This window comes from Oncorhynchus keta, chromosome 36 (genome assembly GCF_023373465.1).
Source record: "Oncorhynchus keta strain PuntledgeMale-10-30-2019 chromosome 36, Oket_V2, whole genome shotgun sequence".
NCBI lineage: Eukaryota > Metazoa > Chordata > Actinopteri > Salmoniformes > Salmonidae > Oncorhynchus > Oncorhynchus keta.
Window position 1 is genome coordinate 13,592,076 of NC_068456.1, and position 21,649 is coordinate 13,613,724.

The following is a 21,649-nucleotide window of genomic DNA, read 5'->3' on the forward strand; positions in this document are numbered from 1 at the left end:
TGTATTAGACCAGGGCATCCTCCTGATTCACTGTGCCCTGATTGCTGCTTGGCTTTTAGAGTGCTATGTGGTCTCACTCGACACTGTGTTAAATTAGCTCTTTGAGACGCAATGACAGAAAGCGAAATAAGGAACAACAGTGTCAGTTTCTTGCAGAAAGCTCTTTGTGTGTGTGTCTTTCAGTTAGTGGCAATTATGAGAATAATGATGTGTGTGCTTGTTTGTTACTATCGTCTCTGCTCGGTGGCCCTTGTTTCCTGGACTGACTATAACAATGTGTGTCTACGTTTCTTTTTACACCATCCCATAGGCGTTTGGAGCTGGCTGCCCAGCTCAAGCAGTGGCATCTGAAAGTGATTGAGATCGTGAAGCGAGGACAACACCGCAAGTCCCTGGACAAACTGTTCCAGGGCTTCAAGCCAGCCGTGGAGTCCTGCTACTTCAACTGGGAGGTGGCCTACCCACTGCCAGGCATCACCTACTGCAGTGCAGACAAGAAGAGCGCTTCCTTCTGCTGGGCCAGGGCAGTGCAGCAGCAGAGAGGGGCCAAGGCTGGCCTGGCTGGAGACCCCCCTGAACCTGGAGGAGGGAGATCTGGCAGCTCTGAGGGAGGTGGGGGAGACTACAAGGGCAGAAGTCTCCAACAAGAAGTGGCGGTCAGGCCCAAAGAGACCATCGTGAGCAAGAGGAAGGGGTTGTCGGCTGGGGGCGGAGGAGGGGTCCTAGTGCGGCTAGGGGGCAGTGTGTCTCTCTCTCTAGAGGAGGGCAGTAGTAAGGGGATGTACAAAGGCGCAGGTTCCTCCTCGTCCACTGGGAGCAAGGCTAAGTTAGCCCAGGGGGGCAAGTCGTCCTCTGGGGGATCAGGAGTGGTAGGGGGAAAACACCAAGCGGCCAAGCGGCGCACCAGCAGTGAGGACAGCTCCCTCGAGCCTGACATGGCCGAGCTGAGCCTGGATGATGGCTCCAGTCTGGCGCTGGGTGCTGAGGCCAGCAACACCTTTGACTTCACGCCCCCGCCGCCCGAGATGCTGCCCTCACCAAGCCCGCTACTCAGAGAGCCACACAAATACAGTGGGGGAGGGAAAGGGGCCGGAAACACGCCCAAGGAGCGTGCCTTCGAGGGCAAACGGGCCACCCTTGCTGCCACCCTGCCTGCCACTGAATCCCAGCCCGCCTTCCCCACCAAAGAGAACGCTGCTGTCATCGTGGAAGCAGCCATTGCCGTGGTGAATGTGGAGGCGGAGATGAATGGAAATGAGGAGGCGGCCATCGCTGGAGATGCTCAGCCTTCTACCTCGGTTGTTACCGTGACTGCAGCTGCCGCACAGTCACCGCATGATGGCCGCCGAGAAACTGGCACTGGAGCCGTAGCACTGCCCAATCAGGCCCCAGAGGGAGTAGCAGGGGCAGGAGGAGACCCTGTAGGAGAGGATGACTACCAGGCCTACTTTCTGAATTCAGCTAATGAGGAGGGGGCAGAGAGAGTGTCGGAGAACAACAATGAGGAGGAACCAGACATCTTTGCTGGGATCAAGCCACTGGAGCAGGAGGGCCAGATGGAGGTGCTGTTTGCGTGTGCAGAGGCACTCCACGCTCACGGCTACAGCAACGATGCCTGCAGACTGGCAGTGGAGCTGGCCGGAGACCTGCTGGCCAACCCTCCAGACCTGAAAGTGGAGCAGCCCCAGACCAAGGGCAAGAAGAGCAAGGTGTCCACCAGCAGGCAGACCCAGGTGGCCACTAACACGTTGGTTAAGACCTCCTTCCTGCTGACGGTGCTGAGCGAGAGGCTGGAGCTCCACAACCTGGCCTTCAGCACGGGTATGTTCTCTCTTGAGCTGCAGAGGCCCCCAGCCTCCACCAAGGCCCTGGAGGTCAAGCTTGCTTACCAGGAGTCAGAGGTGGTGGCTCTGCTGAAGAAAATCCCTCTGGGCCTGGTGGAGATGACGTCCATACGGGACAGGGCCGAGCAGCTCCGAGATGGGAACTTCTGTGACTACAGGCCTGTCCTGCCCCTCATGCTGGCCAGCTTCATATTTGATGTGCTGTGTACCCCAGGTGAATCTTGCTACACATTTTTAATTCGCCATGTTTTTTCCTTCCACATTGAGATTCTGTTTGAGCTCACACACTACATACACAGATATATAACGTTTACTTGATAATTGATCTGAATTACACATCGTGCAGTCATCACACAAGTGATACTTCCAGTCATTTATATTTCACCTAGTCCCCCTCTCTATCTTGTTTGTACAGTTGTGTCCCCCACAGGTTCCCGTCCGCCTAGCCGTAACCGGAACAACGAGATGCCTGGAGATGAGGAGCTGGGCTTTGAGGCGGCTGTAGCAGCACTGGGTAAGTTCAACCACAAGTTTTTTTGCATTTACACCTTCAGAAAGAGGTAGGTGCCATTTAGTGGTTCCGTGTTGAGGTTAGTGATACTTAAATAGGAAAACGTCCCGGTGCTAGTTTGGCTTAGAAACAGATGAACTCTTTTGCTTCGGTCTTCATCTTTCTAACCCCTTGGTGTAGGTATGAAGACCACAGTGAGCGAGGCAGAGCATCCTCTGCTGTGTGAGGGGACCAGGAGAGAGAAAGGAGACTTGGCTCTGGCCCTCATGATTACATACAAGGATGACCAGAGCAAGCTGAAAAAGGTAGACCTTATGCACTGTGGCCAGTAGAATAACTAGTTACCAATAAACATATTAATGCATTTTTTTAAATGCATTGTATGGCTTGTGGATGACTCTCCCTCACTCTCTGACCTTCCAGATCCTGGACAAGCTGCTGGACAGAGAGAGCCAGACCCACAAGCCCCAGACCCTGAGCTCTTTCTACTCCAGCAAGCCAGCTGCCAGCAGCCAAAGGAGCCCGTCCAAGCACACTGCTCACGGACACGGAGGTGCCACAGGAGGGGTGTCCAAACATGCCCCCAACGCCACAGCTGCAGCCGGGTCCTCCTCCTCCTCCTTGCAAGCGGTGGCTGCTGGGGGGGCAGCAGGACAGCAGGCAGGTCTGGCGGGCAGTGGGGTGCAGAACAATTCCACAGCCGGAGAGTGTGTCAGTGAGGCCAGAGAGCGAGGTGAGGCACAGACGAAAGGTGTTACCCTACCTATGTGAAACAGATTTGTTGAAAATGGAAGGAATTGTTTTAATCCAACTCAGTTGCTACTGTTTAGATGTAAAACTTATTCAGTACTTAACTTATTGTCTTAGCAGATGGCCTCCAGCCTTCGTCATGTGACCAGCCGAGTGAGGCTGTCCCATTCAAGCCAGAGGGCACAGTGCCGAGCCGCTTGGCGCTGGGAGGACGGGGGGCATACAGCGGGCGCTGCTGGGGCTCTCCTGTCCGCCAGAAGAAGAAACACACAGGTAACCATGACAACCCCACCTAAACCTCAGATGAAGACACTGGCTGTCTCTCAAATAACAGCCTATACTGTATAGTGTGCACTGCATTTGAACAGGGTGTATTGTATGGCTCGAATGGCCATCTAGAGGTAGTATTGACACGTGGCTGACTAGATAGAAGTTTGAGTTTTAAGTGTTTTGTCCCAGGCATGGCGAGTATCGACAGCAGTGCTCCTGAGACCACCTCAGACAGCTCCCCCACCCTTAGTCGACGCCCGCTCAGAGGGGGCTGGGCTGCAGCTTCCTGGGGGAGGGGCCAAGACAGTGACAGCATCAGCAGCTCCTCTTCTGATTCGTTAGGCTCCTCCTCATCCAGTGGCTCTCGCAGGGCTGGAGGCGGAGCTAGGGCAAAGAGCACAGACACCAGCAGGTGAGTGACTTCTACATATTCTATACACGTGTTGATGCCATCTGATTATTGGAGAACTCAACTAAGGTATTCACAAAAATATGCTAATTGAACATTCCTCTTCTCGCCCCCCTCTTAGATATAAAGGGCGTCGTCCCGAGTGCCATGCACCACATGTGCCCAACCAACCGTCGGAGGCGGCGGCCCACTTCTATTTCGAGCTGGCCAAGACCGTGCTGATCAAAGCCGGGGGCAACAGCTCCACCTCCATCTTCACCCAGCCCTCAGCCAGTGGAGGCCACCAGGGGCCCCACCGCAATTTGCACCTCTGTGCCTTTGAGATCGGCCTGTACGCCCTAGGCCTGCACAACTTTGTCTCACCTAACTGGCTCTCCAGGACCTACTCCTCCCACGTCTCCTGGATAACAGGTGAGGAGCTTTATTTTTCTCTGTCCTTTCTCATCGGGATAGGTCACCCCAAAAGCGAAGTTCTTTCATAGTCCATGAGACAGTAGTAGCTATAATGAATGTCTCTCCCTCTTCCCCTCCAGGCCAGGCCATGGAGATCGGCAGTGCTGCCCTCAACATCCTGGTGGAATGCTGGGACGGGCACCTCACCCCTCCCGAGGTGGCATCACTGGCCGACAGAGCATCACGGGCGCGGGACCCCAACATGGTTCGCGCTGCGGCTGAGCTGGCCCTAAGCTGCCTGCCCCATGCACACGCCCTCAACCCCAATGAGATCCAGAGGGCCCTGGTGCAGTGCAAGGAACAGGTACATGTCCGGTACTCTTCAGTTCTGCAGAAGACACATCGGACTACTCATGTAGGCTGGGCATCCTTTTATTCTTTTACCCTTTTATCCATTTTCTCTCTAAAATGCACTTTTCCCCCTAAATCTCCTCATCCTTTCTTCTCTCTCTCTTTTCTTCACCTCCTCCCGCCTCTCTCCCTGCAGGACAACGTGATGCTAGAGAAAGCCTGTATGGCTGTAGAGGAGGCAGCCAAGGGGGGTGGTGTGTACCCTGAGGTTCTGTTTGAGGTGGCCCACCAGTGGTACTGGCTCTATGAGCAGACAGTAGGCGGGGGGTCAGGGGCCCAGCGTGAAGGCCCGGGACGCTGTGGGGCCAACGGTGGAGCTGGAAGGAGGCCCCCAGAGATGGGCCATGGTGTAATGGACAACATTGGCAACATGGATTCCTCCGGCGTCGCCACGGTGACGGCCTCAGTGACAGCAGCGGCTGTGGTGCCTGTCATCTCTGTGGGCTCCACCATCTACCAATCACACGCCCTTCCCGGCTCGGCCATGGCCCACCCCCACACCCAGGGCCTGCACCCCTACACCACCATCCAGGCCCACCTACCCACAGTCTGCACCCCCCAGTACCTGGGGCACCCACTGCAGCACGTCCCCCGCCCCACTGTATTCCCCGTGTCAGGGGGTGCCTACCCACAGGTAAGAGGACTGTCTGGAGGGAGGGAGGGCAGGAAGACAAGGAGATATTGATAAGATGGGCTAAGGGAGAGATAGTAGGGGAGAATAATTCGATAAGAGATGGACATGGAGATGGCAATAAGAGTCAAATTGAAATAACAGTTAAATTCTTAATTTACAATGCCGGCCAAACCCTCCCCTAAACCCGGACGACACTGGGACAATTGTGTGCCACTCTATGGGACTCCCGATCATGGCCGGTTGTGATACAGCCCGGGATAAAACCAGGGTCTGTAGTGATGCCTGTAGCACTGAGATGCAGTGCCTGAGACTGCTGCGCCACTCGGTACTTACTATCACAAATAAACTCAGAAATAGGCTGGTTGAGAATCATTACTATGGCTTCCAGTGAAACACTGTGCTGATAGTTGTTACATCTTAAGTAGCTTCCATCTACTTTGAAGACATAACGTATCCCTATACACCCCCAACTTTGCTTCACACTAGATGCAAGCCTTCTCTCAGTCCCTAGAACATCACAGAGAATATCAGATGGTAGAGACTGCTCCACCCCGTTTGGAACTCACAAGATCCATTTGAAAATGAGACGGTGAATCTGGAGACTAACGCACAGTTTTGCATTCCCTTTATTTAATTTCTATTATTGGTATTTTTTATTACAACTTTGATTTCATACACATGTTTCTGTATATTGTATTTTATGAACTTTTTGGTTTCATTAAAAACTTGTGACAGTTTTTTACAGTATAAAATTGAGATGGGGGGGGGGGCAGGGGCAGAAAGATGTACAGACAACATTGACACTGAGTTTCAAGGCGACTCAACTAGACAACTGGACCACTGCCAAGTGATCAGTATGCACCGGTGTACCCATAGTGTTTGACTTCAAAAATAGCAATTTCTCAAGCAATAATTTTGCTAGGGCTGTTTGGGAGTGTTCTGAGTGGGGAGGGGAACACTGAAAACTAGCTGTTATTGGAATAAAGGTTTGGAACTCTCTTTAATATTGTCACCAGGCAAAACTCCATGCCACCACAACAGGCTGAAATTCCAGGCAGTCTTTTCAAACAGCTCTTACACTAAAAGGGAATTGTCACCAATTTCATACTACTATTCCAACTTCATAGTGTGAAAATGTATAAAAAACACAGAAAAATCTAATTTTTGACTGCACTGTGCCTTTAAGCCCACGACCATTGTCTTTCGTGACTCCGTGTTGCTCGTCCCTCAGTGCAGACGAATGTCACACTATCTGGCATAAGACAGTGTCCCAGGACTGCAACAGAGAATAGCATCTAACTAATTTTAAGTGTGTCTGTGTGCCCTCTCAGGGAATGCACCCGGCCTTTATCGGTGCCCAGTACCCGTTCTCAGTGGCCACTGGCCCCCATCCGCCCATGGCAGCGACAGCGGTCACCTTCCCCGGTGTTCCCGTGCCGTCCATGACCCAGATCGCCGTCCACCCCTATCACACAGAGACCGGCCTGCCTCTTAGCACCACTGTAGCAGGTGAGCAAAGACCTCTGCTGTGGGTGTGTGCATGCACGTCTTTGTCCCTTGTATGTCTATAGATGTAAAATAAGAATCTATTTAGCCCATGTAAGTGTGTGTATAGTTGATGGTTCATATTTTATAGCAGAAGTTGTTTGAACTTGGATGTTTTATAATGGACTCTCTATGGCACTCTCAGGAGCCGCATCTTTTTCCCCTTTCTATCCAGTAGGTGGCGTCCATTCAGGCGCCACAATCCAGGCCATTCAGGGGTCATCTCTTCCTGGAATGTCTTCTCAGCCTGTCTCATTGGTCAGCGCCCCCTTCCCATCTGAAGACGAGCAGCATAGCCAGCCAATCAGCCAGCAGGGCCTTCACTACCTGCACTCAGCATACAGAGTTGGTGAGGAACAACCATTCTTTTAAGTGTCCATGATAAACATCTCTAGATGGTATAAGCACTGGGAATATTAGTTTAATCATTTTCTATGGTTAAGCTTTTTATTCAAACTAATTGGTGGTGTTGATAACTGTGATATTTGACCCTGACTCTTTGATAGGCATGCTAGCATTGGAGATGCTGGGCAGGAGGGCTCACAACGACCACCCCAATAACTTCTCCCGCAGCCCCCCATACACAGAGGACGTCAAGTGGCTCCTGGGCCTGGCTGCACGGCTAGGTGAGAAAGGGCAGGGGTGAAGAGGGCATTCTGCAGGCATCTTTGATTCTAGTAGTTGTTTGATCTATTACGGTGTTTTGGGAATTATAGATTTGAATTATTGATACACCAGCATAATGGTATCTGGTGGTTTACGAAGGTGAGGACTACAGTTGAATGTTAAGTAAAACACACAAACAGAAATATCGATATCGGAGCACTGCATTTTCTGTGTATGTTGAGAGGATTTTACTGAAATGACAGGGTACTCTGCCAGAATTCAAAGTAGAACATATGTTAGCCATAGACTTTTATGTTAATTGTCATTAAATACTAAATGTTCCCGGTTCTCCCATCCTCTCCAGGGGTGAACTACGTGTACCAGTTCTGTGTGGGTGCGGCTAAGGGCGTGCTCAGCCCCTTTGTCCTTCAGGAGATCATCATGGAGGCTCTCCAGAGACTGAACCCCGCCCACATCCATGCCCACCTCCGCACGCCTGCCTTCCACCAACTGGTGCAGCGCTGCCAGCAGGCCTACCTACAGGTAACACCAGGGTCCAGGCTGCAAACTACCCTCTAGATCCTTCCCTTAGCCCCTTCAACAGGCCTATTGACAGGTAACACCAGAGCCGAGGCCGCAAACAACCCCTAGCCATTTGGCCAGGTATGTATAAGCTATGTGGTGAATGGTGATGGCTTCACCTAGTCTTCCAAGACTTAGGTGTGGGCAATATGGCAAAAATATCCCCTATCAAGTTATTTCAGATCTGTAAACAGCTAAGGGGCTCACATCTCACCAGTACATACAAATACAGCAGCCTTTCAGTAGCCACAAAGCTCTTTGGTAAACACCATGGACCTCATATCCTGAGCGTACACGTTGACTGTCCCCTTGGTTAAAAGTGTACAACACAACCACATTTTTATATCAGGATACTAGGTTAGAAACTGATCAGAGTGGGTCTATTCTGTGTATTGGCAGGGCAGGGGGAGTATTATCTTGGGGAGGAGAAGGAGAGTGAGCGTTTCTCACAGCTTACATAAATAGTTGATGAAGTCCGAGTGCTACACACCGTGGAGAAGGGAGACTCACGAGTGCATCCACTGGATAGCCTGCTCTGATGGGGAAGCGGCTAACCGGCTGTGACAGTTGCGAAGCTGAAAGGCATGTTGCCCCCTGGAGATTCTGTACTTGCTCACATGCACATGCATGTGCACACTGAATTCCTTGCTTCCTTGCTGCGGTTTGAGTCACTGTCCTTCTACTTTAAACGAGGCTAGATAAAACCGCTGTGTTGGCTTTAAAGGTGAATGTTCAAATTCTCACTTTGTAAAGTGTAACACACACCTCTTCCTATTTGACCCAGTGTCAGCTCACTTTCTCTTATCTGAATGTGTTATTTCTACACACACTTGTACACACACTCTCACACACACGTGTGTGTGCTGGCACATTTGTTGATGTCCGCTGACAATATCAGCGCGACACAGGCTCTCCACTCTTTCTCATCAGGCAGTTAATGAGATGAGGTATCTGGGGGTTGTACTCAAGAGGAAATGTACCATGACTGACAATGAATCATTTCCTCAGTCACTGAAAATGAATGAATTCCATATGCTGGATGTTTTGTGATGTCTTTCTCTGGAATTGGTTCTCTACTCCCCCTTAGAACACATCCTGTTCATATTAAACTCGGGTAAATGAGGTCAAAAGAGTAACTTTTGTGGTTCTTATATTGAAATGACTGTCTGAAATCGCAGCCGTACCAGAGGTTAGTGTCTACCCTTTTGAGTCATACTTCATTAAACAGCACCATTGTGAGCAAACTGAAACGCTCTCTGTTTCCCATTAATAATTTTGCAATTTAACCTCATTATGATGCAGAATCTGTCCTGAGAGGTAAAAAATGAAGCACCTGCTCAAAGCTGGGAGTGAAAAGACTGAATTCTCATCACTTCATCAATGCCCTAACAAAGGGCTAACCCTGAGATGGAGGGATGTGATTAAATTAACCCATTTAAACTCTGCCTGCTAGCGCGTCTTAGTATGAAATACATTGTCCAGAAGCAGAAATATAATTGAAACCACCTAGTTAAAGGTGCCCGTATCAAGGTATACTATTAAGATAGTGGACCACATAAGGATATCTGTATCCCACCAAACACTGTTGACCAATCCATGTCTACCCCCCTAGCCCCGATATACTTGTGTAGACCTGAATGGATTGATATTCACAATGTGGCGAAGATTCCCCAGAGTCTCTCAGAGGACAAAGTGGAGCTATTACCTTCCTTGTATCAGACCAATTTCCTCCGTTCATTGTGGGTAGGGTTTGGATTTGAGTAAAGAGATGATTCCTTGATGCCCCTTTGACCCATGGGTGCCCTATCTCTGTGCCTAACTTTGATATAAGTAGTAAAGTAGATGACCCTTTGGTGCCCTGTTTGACTTATTCCATCTGATTTTCTGTCCCCCTCTCCATTCCCACTGCAGTACATCCACCACCGGCTGATCCACCTGACCCCGGCCGACTACGACGACTTTGTCAACATCATCCGCAGCGCCCGTGGGGCTTTCTGCCTGACACCTGTGGGCATGATGCAGTTCAACGACGTGCTGCAAAACCTGAAGAGGGGCAAGCAGACCAAGGAGCTGTGGCAGCGCATCTCTCTGGAGATGGCCACCTTCTCCCCATGACTATGAGGGCAGTGGAGTGGGAGAGGAACGACGCTCCCACCCCACAAACCCACAGCCCTGTCGATCTCTGTCTCTTTCCATCGACCCGTAGCCCTGCATCGAACGCTCTCTCCATTCGCCTCTCAGGCCTCTCGCTCACCTGACGTCACCCATCTCCTTGTGTACCCTGATGTACACACCCTACACAGCACACAGGCAGCACAATCAACCCCCAATTCCTTTTAGATGTCATAGGTGTGTGAGACACAGAGTTTGAGGTAAGCTGAATGGAGATCAGTTTATGTAGTTTTCTATATCTGTTTGTGACTGAATTGCAGCTCCCATTTATCATGGTTCATGTCTCTTTGTAACTTCCTGTAACGTATATTCCCAACTCATGTTCATCCTCCCAACTTTCCTACCAGAAGCTGTCACGAAGGATGCTTTATGGTTGCTTGGGGTGTATAAGTTGTCATTTATTTTGTTGTTGATGTAAGTTGGTTCTTTTATTGAAACAACTGAGTAAATCAGATTCATACTGCAACATTCCTCTGTCCTGGGGGAGTGAGCCTCCACCAGTCACTACGGATCTGAATTTGAGGTATTCTGACAGTGTTTAAACAAGAAAGAAAAAAGCAAGATAAAAAACAGTTTGTTGAAATAATTGAAAAAAAATGTAATATGAAAATTATCTGAGTACGGGTGAGGATTCTTTTTAGTGTTTTGTTTAATCTTTTGTTTTTGATATTTTGTATAGAATAACGTGTATGCAGAGAGGACTTTGAGAATGAGCGAGTGTTAACATGAGTTTTGTGTGGGTTACCTTTTCCAATTTAGAGGTTTGAGGTTTTGGGTCTGGAAACACAGGAGTCTGGCTGGACCAAACTCATCATTGGCCCTTTTGTAGTGGTTCAAAAGTGCAAGTGTACGGCCCCTGAGAATCTCAAGTACAATCATCCAATCAAATATCAGGATCACATAAAGGATGAGTGGACATGACATTTACATATGCCCTGCACATGTAGAATCATAAAAGTGCTATGCTCATAAAGGCTTATATGCAGACTGGGTTTCCAGGATACATCCATCAGCTGTTACTGTGGAATTCATGTCCATTGATGTTTTATAGGTGGCGTTGCCAGATCCCTGTGTTCCAAATCCACACCTCCAACCTTGCTCTGGAGCTCACGGAGTGAAGAGTGACTTAGTAGAAAATGTACTGTGATATTTTTGTATTCCTCGAAGTGTAGCTTAATTGAAAAAAAAAAATTAAACATTTTGCTGATTGCAAGAAGTTGTAATTTAGAATAAAAAAAAATGGATAAAGCAATACTGACATGTAGTTTACTTAATAAAGGTAATTCAAAACACTAATTTGCTGTAATTTTATTTTACGTGGGTCGAAAGTGCAAGTGAGTACAAAAATTGACACTTGAACCACCTATTAATGTAAATCAGAAATAGTCTACTTATTTATTTTAAATCCTCTGACCACTGAAACGCCAATGGATTTGACTGGCAAAATGAAAAGGTATGACATAAAATTAATTCTTTGGTCTGTCACAGTATGACCAGGAGAGGGAACCATAGGGCAATTTATGATCGGGTTCCAGGAGTCTGGCTAATCTGAGTTCATTTCGACACTTATAGTTAATCTTTAATTCCCAAAATGTAGTTCAAAATGGCTTTCATGGAATGGTTCCCAAATGATGGTGGTTCATAAGACAATGCAGTTTACATGGGAAGACACATTTGCAATGTTTTACAATTGCTACACTTGCTACCTGCTCATACACCAAAGTTAGCATTTTATCAAGATTTTTGTCCTCTAGTGACCCAAGTAAAAGGAGTAGCATGGCTCAGTACTCTGCGTTGGAGAAAAATGTATGTCATGGTTCTGTATTAATTACAGAATTGTATAATGTGCAGCTTATCAAATACTAAACACATATCAATGCAACATGCAACAATTTCAAAGATTTGACTGATTGATTTCCTTATATGAACTGTAACTCAATCAGGCTCTAATCTATGGATTTCACATAACTGGGTAAGGGTGAAGCTATGAGTGGGTCTGGGAGGGCAAAGGCCCACCCACTTGGGAGCTAGGCCCAGCCAATCAGAATTAGTTTTTTTTATCAACAAAAGGGTTTTATTACAGACAGAAATACTCCTGTTTTATCAGCCGACCAAGTGACTGGTCAGATGATCCCGCAGGTGAAGAAACCTGATGTGGAGGTTCTTGGCTAGCATTGTTCCACTTGGTCTGTGGTTGTGAGGCCGGTTGAACATACTGGCAAATTCTCAAACAATGGAGGTGGCTTCTGAAATTAACATCCAATCATTTGGCAACAACACTGGTTGACATTCCTGCAGTCAGCATGCCAATTGCACACTTTCTCAATTTGAGACATCTGTGGCAATGTGTTATGCGACAAAACTGCATATTTTAGAGTGGCCTTTTATTGTCCCCAGCACAAAGTGTACCTGTATAATGATCATGCTGTTTAATCAGCTTCATGATATGCCACATCTGTCAGGTGGATGTTGGCAAAGTAAAAAAAAAAAATTAAAACTCACTGACAGAGATGTAAACAAATGTGAAAGAACACAATTTGAAAGAACAGTTTTTTTGTGCATATGGAAAATTCCTGGTGTCTTGTACTTCAGCTCATGAAACCAACACTTTACATGTTGCGTTTATAGTTGTGTTTATTGTGTGTATATATAGCCCCACCTGTGCAGCTGAAAGGTAAACCTGAAAGAGGCTCAGGGGTGTTCTCTGTCCGGACAAGGGTATCATCAAACATATGTGTTATGGGGGTTAAAAACCAAGCATTATAATCGTATTAACATTAAGAATACCAACATAATTATGTTTCAAATTGGGTCATTTCAATGATTTTCCTGCGATCAGAGTCATTTCCCAAGATTAACGTTTGGATGTCCACTGTTACGAAATCTCCCTTTTGCTCGCTATGTATGGTTCATTCCGGAGTTTCGGCAGAATACATCGATTGCTGAATGAAGATGGCGGATTCACGAGCGATGCTGTCAACTAGACTTGAAACTTAAGCATTTGCATATTTTCTGTCATTGTGCATTTCATGTGGATAGCTGTCTTCCAAAGACGTACATTGGTAAGTGAAAAAAACATTAACTTGGAATATTTTGCCTGTACTCTAACTTGAAGCCCATTGAATGTTTGCAACACTAGTTAGCCGGTAGGCTAACCTCGCAAGCTAGCTACCTATATTTCAGTGCCCGTTGGGATTGAGGATTTTCCTGTTGATTTTGTTTGAATTTTATGCGAACGACGTGGACATCTGCATTCGTGTCAGTAACGTTTTAACTATGAAGAAAACATACCATTTGTTCAATTCCAGCAGCATGTGTTTGTTGGTTCTAGTCGGTCTAAAGAGATGCTGAAATTCTTTGCTTAGCTTATATTAAGCGGCTAGCTAGTTAGTGGTGAATCATATGACGGACTGTGTTGCATGCAAAAGTTTTTCCATAACCAGTAATCTAGCTAACATTACTAGCTATCATTTATGTAATGTAACAGTAGTTAACTATAGTTTGACGAATGTATGACATTGTTTTTGTATCCAATTCTGTAATATCTTAAATACATTTGAAAGGTGTTTTTTTGTTTTGTTTTACATTGACGCGTTTTTTTGTTTATCTGGCGCGAGATCTGGCTCATTGTTCTGACGCGTTAACAAACGTTAACTTGTCATGCATGACCTTTGTACTGTTAGCTTAACGTTATGCATCATCAAATGTTTCTTATAGTGTTATTAATTAATGCGTACAGTACATGTCTCCTGACCTGGTGTTTCAGGCACTGGCCGAAGGCAATGGATTTCTTGTTTAGTGTTCCTACGTCAGTTTGCTGTTTTGGTTAATCTGATTTCCCAGTTCAGTTTTGGTTACCTTCTGTGGTTAACATTTGACATTATTAAACCAGAATAAAATGGCTCCTTAGGTATCAGATAATATGGAAAGGTTTGGTTTGCCATATTTACGCCATGTTAACACTCAACTAGCCAAATCATTACACGGTATTCCAGATATTTTGACTCGTAACATTGTGGAGGCGGTGGAAGAGGTTTTGCCAGGACAGGGGCAAATGATTAATTGCACAAGGAACCACACGATCTTTGGTTATTGAATGAAAGTTAGTTGATTGAAGTGTTCGCCATTGATTGGTTTAGATGTGGACACCGTGGCAGAAGGAGCCACAGTAACCCTGGTGTTAAGTTATGTTTGCTCTGATAAGCAGTGTTAACTTGATAGGCTCGAAACCATTGCTTGGAATATGTCCTGAAAAGTCATGTAATGCTAGTAGGGGTTAACATTTCGATCAATTTTGCTGCCGACTAACTGACCCTCATTAAGCGGTCAACAAACGGTAAAATAACAACATCCAAACAGTGAAATGACTTGACCAACAAAGTACTATCCGATATCTGTAAATAATTTAGAGACGCTTATGTTTCCACCTTAACAATGGGAGTCGTCCCAAGGCGTGAAGGCAGGCGACAAGCGTAGGCCCAAAATAAGTCCGTATACTGTTTGGACTGATTTTGGCGAGACGGAAACCTCTCGCTTCGCCTCAATCCTCTCTGATACCATGCATGCATAAAAGGACCGGACATTATTAATTAACAGTTTAATGGAAACATGCAACAATAGCAAGCCTATTATCTTAGTCAAAAGACTATAGACTATTATTGAACATTTAACTCCTGTAATGAAGCAACTAATAAAACGTAATTTTCAAACATTTGCCCAAATGCAATTAATTGAAAACAGTTCTAAGCTGAGCAGTTCCATATGCGAGAGATTTAGAAAGTAGTTGCTATTAGATTCCCCCTCTGATGGGTTTGCTAATATGACTAGGATTGTCCCTTTGGCTTCTCGACAACGAAAGTTTATATGGAAACCAATAGAACAGGAGATAAATGCTGGTTAATGGCATGACTAAATCTTTGTTAGAATAATTGCCTTCACGTTTCTAGGGGTGGTTTTTCGCATAGCTAATTTGAAGCCAGGTAAAACATGCCTCATTATTTGAAGTAAAGTAAAACATTCAGGTTTCAAGCAATTGTACCGCCTCAAGCTCACATTGCAAAGTTGTGGGTGGTGTGTTGATAGTCAACGGTAGGCCTATACATCCGAATGGGAGGCGTGCTTTACGAGTTGAGATTGGGAAATAAAAATAGCTCCGATTTGTTAAATTTTAAAATTACAGTTCATAAGGAAATAAAATCTACCCAAATATATGGATTTCACATGACTGGGCAGGGGCCGCAGCCATAGGCCCACCCACTGGGGAGCCAGGCCGAGCCAATCAGAATGTTTTTCCACACACAATGGCTTTATTACAGACAAATACTTCTCAGTTTCATCAGCTGTCCGGGTGGCTGGTCTGATGATCCTGCAGGTGAAGAAACCGGATGTGGAGGTCCGGGGCTGGTATGGTTACACGTGGTTGTAAGGCCAAATTCTCTAAACATTGTTGGTGGCTTATGGTAGAGAAATTAACGTTAGAAATGAATGTCTGGTGGACATTCCTGCAGTCAGCATGTCAATTGCATGCTCCCTCAACTTGAGACATCGGTGGAATTGTGTTGTGACAAAACTGCTAATGTGAGTGGCCTTTTGTCCCCAGCACAAGGTGTACCTGTGTAATGATCATGCGGTTTAATCAGCTTCTTGATATGCCGCACCTGTCAGGTGCATGGATTTTCCTGGCAAAGGAGAAATCCTCATTAACAGGGATATAATACAAAAGTGTGCACAAAGTATAAGGGCTCTTTGTGCATATGGAAAATTTAACTTGGGACCAACATTTGACACATTGCACTTATTTTTGTAAAGTATATTTTCAGTGGCTAACCAATTAATATTTCACCAGTAACATCCCAAAATGCTAGTGAATGAATATCTTTTCCCAATGTGCACTTTCACAATGAAAAAGTAGCCTACATTCACTATCACACGCATCTAAATTTGCTCCTCATGAAGTCTTTTTAAAAGCTGTATTTTGAAAGACTGGTACAATAAGCTGAGTCCTTGTTTCATGAGCCGCTTCAACTTGTTTCATTTTATTCTTGAGTAGAACGCCCAAATAGTGTTGAGCTGTGGGATCAAGCCAAATTCTGTCCTCTGATCACATTACTGATGTCTGAGAACCAGGGCTGGGCCGATGTATGATTCAATCGAACATATCATAATATTTGACATTGATCTGTCATGATGTGCAAGATCATACTCTTATTTGATCTTTACAAATCATTGCAGTCTGGAATTATCTAGACATTAGCAGCTCAAAATGATTATATTGGATATGGTGATATTTGGAGTAGCATATCGTAGAAGGGGTCTCCCCAAATATTGCCCAACCCTACTAAGAACCACTTTATAATTAAGACTAAGACCTGGGGGTGGCTCTGGGTTTCTGCATGAAGGGTATTAAAGTAGGCCTTTGAAAGTGGAACAGGTCTAGCTTTCCCTTTTTAACGTGGCACTGGACAAACCCCATCTCACACAGCACAAGTTTCAAATGGACTGTGCAAAACTAGTTTTGTTTTCGTCATTTTACTTATTTTTACCCATTTTATAGAATATTATGATTGCTTTTCTGGAATCAGCAAGCATTTAGATCAGGGATGGGCAACTTTGATGGGGGTGGGGACCACCTGAAAATAGTTCTGAACGATCATGAGATCATCATTTATTATTTTTGTTAATTGTGTGTGATTATACACATTCTGCCATTGGGTGTAGAGAGAATGTGGCAGTTTTAAAGCATGTTTCTGCAATTCTACAAATGTTTCCATGGACTGGAGAGGAATGTTTGCAGGTTTTAATATATCTGATGGAGATTAACACAATCATTGGGGGCCCCTCCAGCCAGTAATTTGACCATGATAACAGGTTTAGATAATTTAGTAATCTAAAACATTTTAGCGGACATGAGCTAATTGACTCACAATAGAGTGGGCTTATCCGAGGACCTTCAAAAGGGTGGCCACGGGTCTCCAGTTGCCCATCCCTGATTTAGATTGTCTTCTATTTGCTGCCTAATTTAAATAGTTTCATATAAATACGTTTGAGCGCAGATATTTCTTCCTCTGCTGGAGTTTTAGTCCAACAAGTGAAGTGCACCTGATGTTTATGCTTCTTGCTGGAATTTTATATTTATACTTTGTCATTCGGCAATTGGTCCCTAGAGTAAAGGCATAAGCCACAAGAAATTATGTGGAGCTGGCATTTAATTGCCTCATTCAACCCTGTGAGGTTCTCTGCTGACTTCATGATTTGTGGTGGTTACGATGGAATAAAGTACATTAATAACATTTATACCAGCCTACTTGGAAATTGGGCCTTGAGATTGATGCAGGGTTGCGTTGACATTTAGGAACTGAAGGGTTCAGATTCTGAGACACAGGATTTTGTGCAGATCTCAGGACACTGAATCAAATCCTGTTCCTTCCCTGGAAAATGGGAGAATGATGTTGGCAGGGGTTGAATTCCTAAACGCAATCGCAGCAAGTCAGAGGGAGGAAATCCTAATGGTTTGTCTGCTTGAGGCTGCGCTCAATGTCCGGCTTAGATTTGGGCAGACATTTCTTTTCGCAATTCTTCTCTCTTGAAACAACTAGAATTAGTCACCAGGGTTGGGGTCAATTCCATTCCAATTGCTTTTAAATTATGAACATTGGAATTTGTATTGGAATTGGAATTAGCATTTTGCTTCCTAAATTGACTGTCCTTACTTGGTCATTTTCAGAGGGTCAGATGGTTGTTCAATGGGTCAATACTATATATCTATTCTGAGCAAACATCCAATGTATAACTTTGTAGTTCAGAATCAGGCAGTGCAATGAAGAGTATCCCCATTGTGTGTGTTTTGGAAACTCAATGAAAATTGGTATTTTATAGGTCATAGGGATATTATATCTTTAGCTTAGAGCTTGTTTGTGGCATGAAGGACCTTGAAGATGTCAGCCAGAGATGCATGCCCAGTTTAGATTACTTTGATTTTAAGGGTGGTCAAGTGAGTAGCTGCACATCTTGATTTTGCTGACCGCTCACTGAGGAAGTGCAATGAGAATGGTGTGTGTGTCGGGGCGGAAAACCAGAGTCCTTTTCCAGACATCCTCCTGTCAGCCCTGTGACATTTATCAGGTCAGGGAACAAACACTTTTCAAACATGGCCGATCAGAGAAACCCGGGTGGGCAGGGAGGAGGAGCCCGGTGAAGTCACCCCATTAGAAGGCAAGATTGAACAGTCCCTGACCCCCTCCTCTATCTTAATCACAGCCAGGATCAATATGTGCTTACCTTAACAGCTTCTGTTTATTAATAATATACACTGTGAGATGAATATGCCGCAGGGATCACACAGCAGCCAGGGTTAATAGGTTGAATGAATGATGCTGCAGTGTTTAAATATCAGGGCTACCAAGAGGGCTTTGGGCTGCAGTCAGAGCGCGGTAGGAGGAGGATCTCTCCACTGTGGGGCCTTAATTAGCTGCATCTGATACACACTGGCTGGAATTTCTTTAACATATCATTTCTTTCCTTGCAAATGTATGAATTGTAGTTGAAAGTGAGACTTAGTGTTTTTGAGAGCTTTTTAGAGTCTGTTAGTTCCAAATAGGTTATGTTATAATGTGCTAGGCCTGTATCCCACATTCCTGTCTCCCAGTCATTGAAGTGTGGTTGAGAAGGAGGGACCAGGAGATTTTATATGATGTTCCTTTAGGCTGTCGTCGAGGTGTGTATTAAAACACACAAGTAGCAGGTTGTTTTTATGGACATGGACATGTTACCTCGGCAGTGCCTCAGAGTCTTGGGGACCTCTGTATTCCTCCAGTAGTAAAATAGGACTCCTGCTCAGAAAGACCCATGAAGGCATTGAGTGTTCTTGCATGACTTACCATCAGTTCAATTGCGACTCCCTCTCATACACTTTCAGAAAGGCGCTAATAGCGTGACTGCCCATTAGTGTGTTTTGAATCCCCATTGTTTTGTCCTTGGTTCGCGTTTTTAAGAATGGCTGGCGGCCCAGGTGTTTTCTCAGCTTTAGCTTCCTCTGAGCAGCATGTAGGATAAGAGTGGGTGTGACTAATTACATTCAAGTTTTGTCACATGCACAAGTGCAGTGAAATGCCTAACTTGCAAGCTCATTCCCTTGCAGCTCTGCCCCAACTTCCCTATGCTATCTATGGAGTAAACTCCAGCATTTCCTCGCTGCTGACACAGAAGGGCTGGAGAGCAGCAGAATGCTCGATTTAACATAAAAAAAAAATATTAAACATGATCACCTCAATTCCTTCCTGAAATGTAATTTTTCCACTGTTAGGGATGTAACGATTCACAGATATACATCGGTCCCCGATTCACTGCATCGGTCCACGGACCATAAACCGATCCAAATGTAGCATGAATCCAAAGTTGTGCTATACAGTCATTGGCTATGTCATAGCTCATTTGTGAACAGATATTGAGTAATTAGTGGATGATGGTGATTTCAGAATGAAAGTGGGGGGGCAGAAAATAGGCTACATTGTCCCCCCCCCCCCCATCAATAAAAACTGTCTGATAGGAGTGGTATATACCTGGTCTCTCTTATGGCTCAGGTGCCTACGTGCTGAAAAAATATATAAACCCAACACCATACACAAAAAGCTTATTTCTCTCAATTTGTGCACAAATTTGGTTACACCCCTGTTAGTGAGCCTCTCTCATTTGCCAATCCATCCACCTGATGGGTGTGGCATATCAAGAAGCTGATTTAAACAGCACACATTACACAGGTGCATCTTGTGCTGGGGACAAAAGGCCACTCTAAAATGTGCAGTTTTGTCACACAACACAATGGTAACATGGTAACATATCCAATATACAGACGTACACATGGATTTTGTGTTATAGATATGTGGTAGTAGAGAGCTGAGGGTGCACACATAATATGCTGTGAAATCTGTTATGAATTTATTGTAATGTTTTTAAACTGTATAACTGCCTGTATAACTGACCCCAGGAAGAGTAGCTGCTGACCTGACCATTACAAATACAAATGTCAACCGCAGACCACGTGTAACCACGCCAGAACAGGACCTCGACATCCGGCTTCTTCATCTGCGGGATCATCGGAGACCAGCCACCCAGACAGCTGATGAAACTGAAGAGTTTCTCGGTCTAATAAAGCCCTTTTTGAGAGGAAAAACTCATTCTGATTGGGTGGGCCTATGCCCTCCCAGGGCTACACATGGCTGCACCCTTGCCGAGTCATGTGAAATCCATAGATTTGGGCCGAATACATTTTTCAATAGAATGATTGCCTGATATGAACTGTAAGTAAAAATGTTTATTGTTGTTCATTATAGTACATAAATCATTTTACACACACCAATATACAGCTCCAGCTCAGAGGGCTATTTCATGAACTCAATCAGCAGCAGATTTGAGTTTAGAATGGAAAATGAATGTGTTTATGCAAGAAATGTTAGGCTAGTGCATTGTATTGCATCAATTCATTCTCTAATTAAACCGAATTGCACCAAACCATTTAAAACTACATCGTACCGGAGCCCATATCGGCCGATAACTCAACCAATATTCAATAAATAGATTGAAAAAATTGATTCTCTTGTTTCTGAACACTTGCAGCCATTCTCATGCTGCCATTATTGTCACAATGTATGCAATAATTTGAAGCATAGTTATTGGACAATCTTTTGAATGGCAATTTACGAGTATTCAGTATGGAAAAATGACACTTAAATTTCCCTGCTGTAAAACCGTATACTCTCTGCAGATGTATCGGTAAGTTTAGTCCCCCAAAACATTTGAATCCGTATTGGACCAAAATAACCATATCAAACGGGATCTAATCATTTTGAAAGATACACATTCCTAACAGTAAATGTTCAGTGTACAGTAATGCTCCTGGTCCTAGAGCCATGATGCCTGTTTTTCTGCTCCAGCACTACTAGGCTCTATGCACGGTTATATTGTTAGAGCCTTTTACAGCATGTTAATTTTATTTATTTGCTTCCATAATAAAACTGACATTTTAAGTATACATGGACAGCCTTGTGGCATTTACAGATGGCGATCAGATGGTATTCATGAGCTGGTCAGGTTATTAACCTGGGCTGAAATGAGAAGAGTGACCTACACGATCACGACTAAAACTTTAAAGGTCTCATCTGCCCAAAGGTACCTACTTACTTTGGATCAGGGCGTTGCGTAACGGTATGCTTGGCCTTAGCTCATCACAATGGTTTCGCACAGTCAAGGCAGGGGAAGAATGTATGAGTAGGGCTGTCAGATTTCATGTAACCGTTCAGTCATGGTTTTGACGCTTCTTCAAAATTGCGCTCTGATGCTGCTGATGGTCATTAGTAGCCTGCCAAACTTAGTAACAGCCATCGCTAATGGGCTGGTACTCAGCACGCCATTGTCCCCCTTAATCACTCTGACATCAATGCAAATGCAATTACAAATCAAACATTTCATGAGTGCGCATTGAGTTTGAGTGGAATAGTATCACCTGTTGTGAAGCAAGAGCCAGCTTC

The 21,649-nt window shown here is 45.2% G+C and overlaps 2 protein-coding genes across 16 annotated transcripts in view; both read left to right on the forward strand.

Annotated features, from left to right (window-relative positions):
- zswim8 (zinc finger, SWIM-type containing 8) overlaps nucleotides 1-11,419 on the forward strand; it is a 33,519-nt gene extending 22,100 nt beyond the window's left edge. For 3 of the 10 annotated variants that reach the window (XM_052498519.1, XM_052498521.1, XM_052498522.1), the window contains 14 exons: nucleotides 311-2,058; nucleotides 2,260-2,358; nucleotides 2,536-2,660; nucleotides 2,779-3,088; nucleotides 3,223-3,378; nucleotides 3,565-3,787; nucleotides 3,906-4,195; nucleotides 4,318-4,592; nucleotides 4,725-5,222; nucleotides 6,533-6,731; nucleotides 6,913-7,116; nucleotides 7,274-7,393; nucleotides 7,738-7,916; nucleotides 9,867-11,419. In XM_052498519.1, the coding sequence (XP_052354479.1) occupies nucleotides 311-2,058; nucleotides 2,260-2,358; nucleotides 2,536-2,660; nucleotides 2,779-3,088; nucleotides 3,223-3,378; nucleotides 3,565-3,787; nucleotides 3,906-4,195; nucleotides 4,318-4,592; nucleotides 4,725-5,222; nucleotides 6,533-6,731; nucleotides 6,913-7,116; nucleotides 7,274-7,393; nucleotides 7,738-7,916; nucleotides 9,867-10,070 (4,630 nt within the window). In that variant the 3' untranslated portion in view covers nucleotides 10,071-11,419. The remainder of the gene's footprint in view (nucleotides 1-310; nucleotides 2,059-2,259; nucleotides 2,359-2,535; nucleotides 2,661-2,778; nucleotides 3,089-3,222; nucleotides 3,379-3,564; nucleotides 3,788-3,905; nucleotides 4,196-4,317; nucleotides 4,593-4,724; nucleotides 5,223-6,532; nucleotides 6,732-6,912; nucleotides 7,117-7,273; nucleotides 7,394-7,737; nucleotides 7,917-9,866) is intronic. The other 7 variants (XM_052498525.1, XM_052498524.1, XM_052498526.1 and 4 more) reach the window with 7 other exon arrangements.
- Nucleotides 11,420-12,834: 1,415 nt separating this feature from the next.
- LOC118369680 (bifunctional heparan sulfate N-deacetylase/N-sulfotransferase 2-like) overlaps nucleotides 12,835-21,649 on the forward strand; it is a 180,734-nt gene continuing 171,919 nt past the window's right edge. For all 6 annotated transcript variants that reach the window (XM_035754274.2, XM_035754272.2, XM_035754276.2 and 3 more), the window contains exon 1: nucleotides 12,835-13,189. The gene's annotated coding sequence lies outside the window, so the exon portion shown is untranslated. The remainder of the gene's footprint in view (nucleotides 13,190-21,649) is intronic.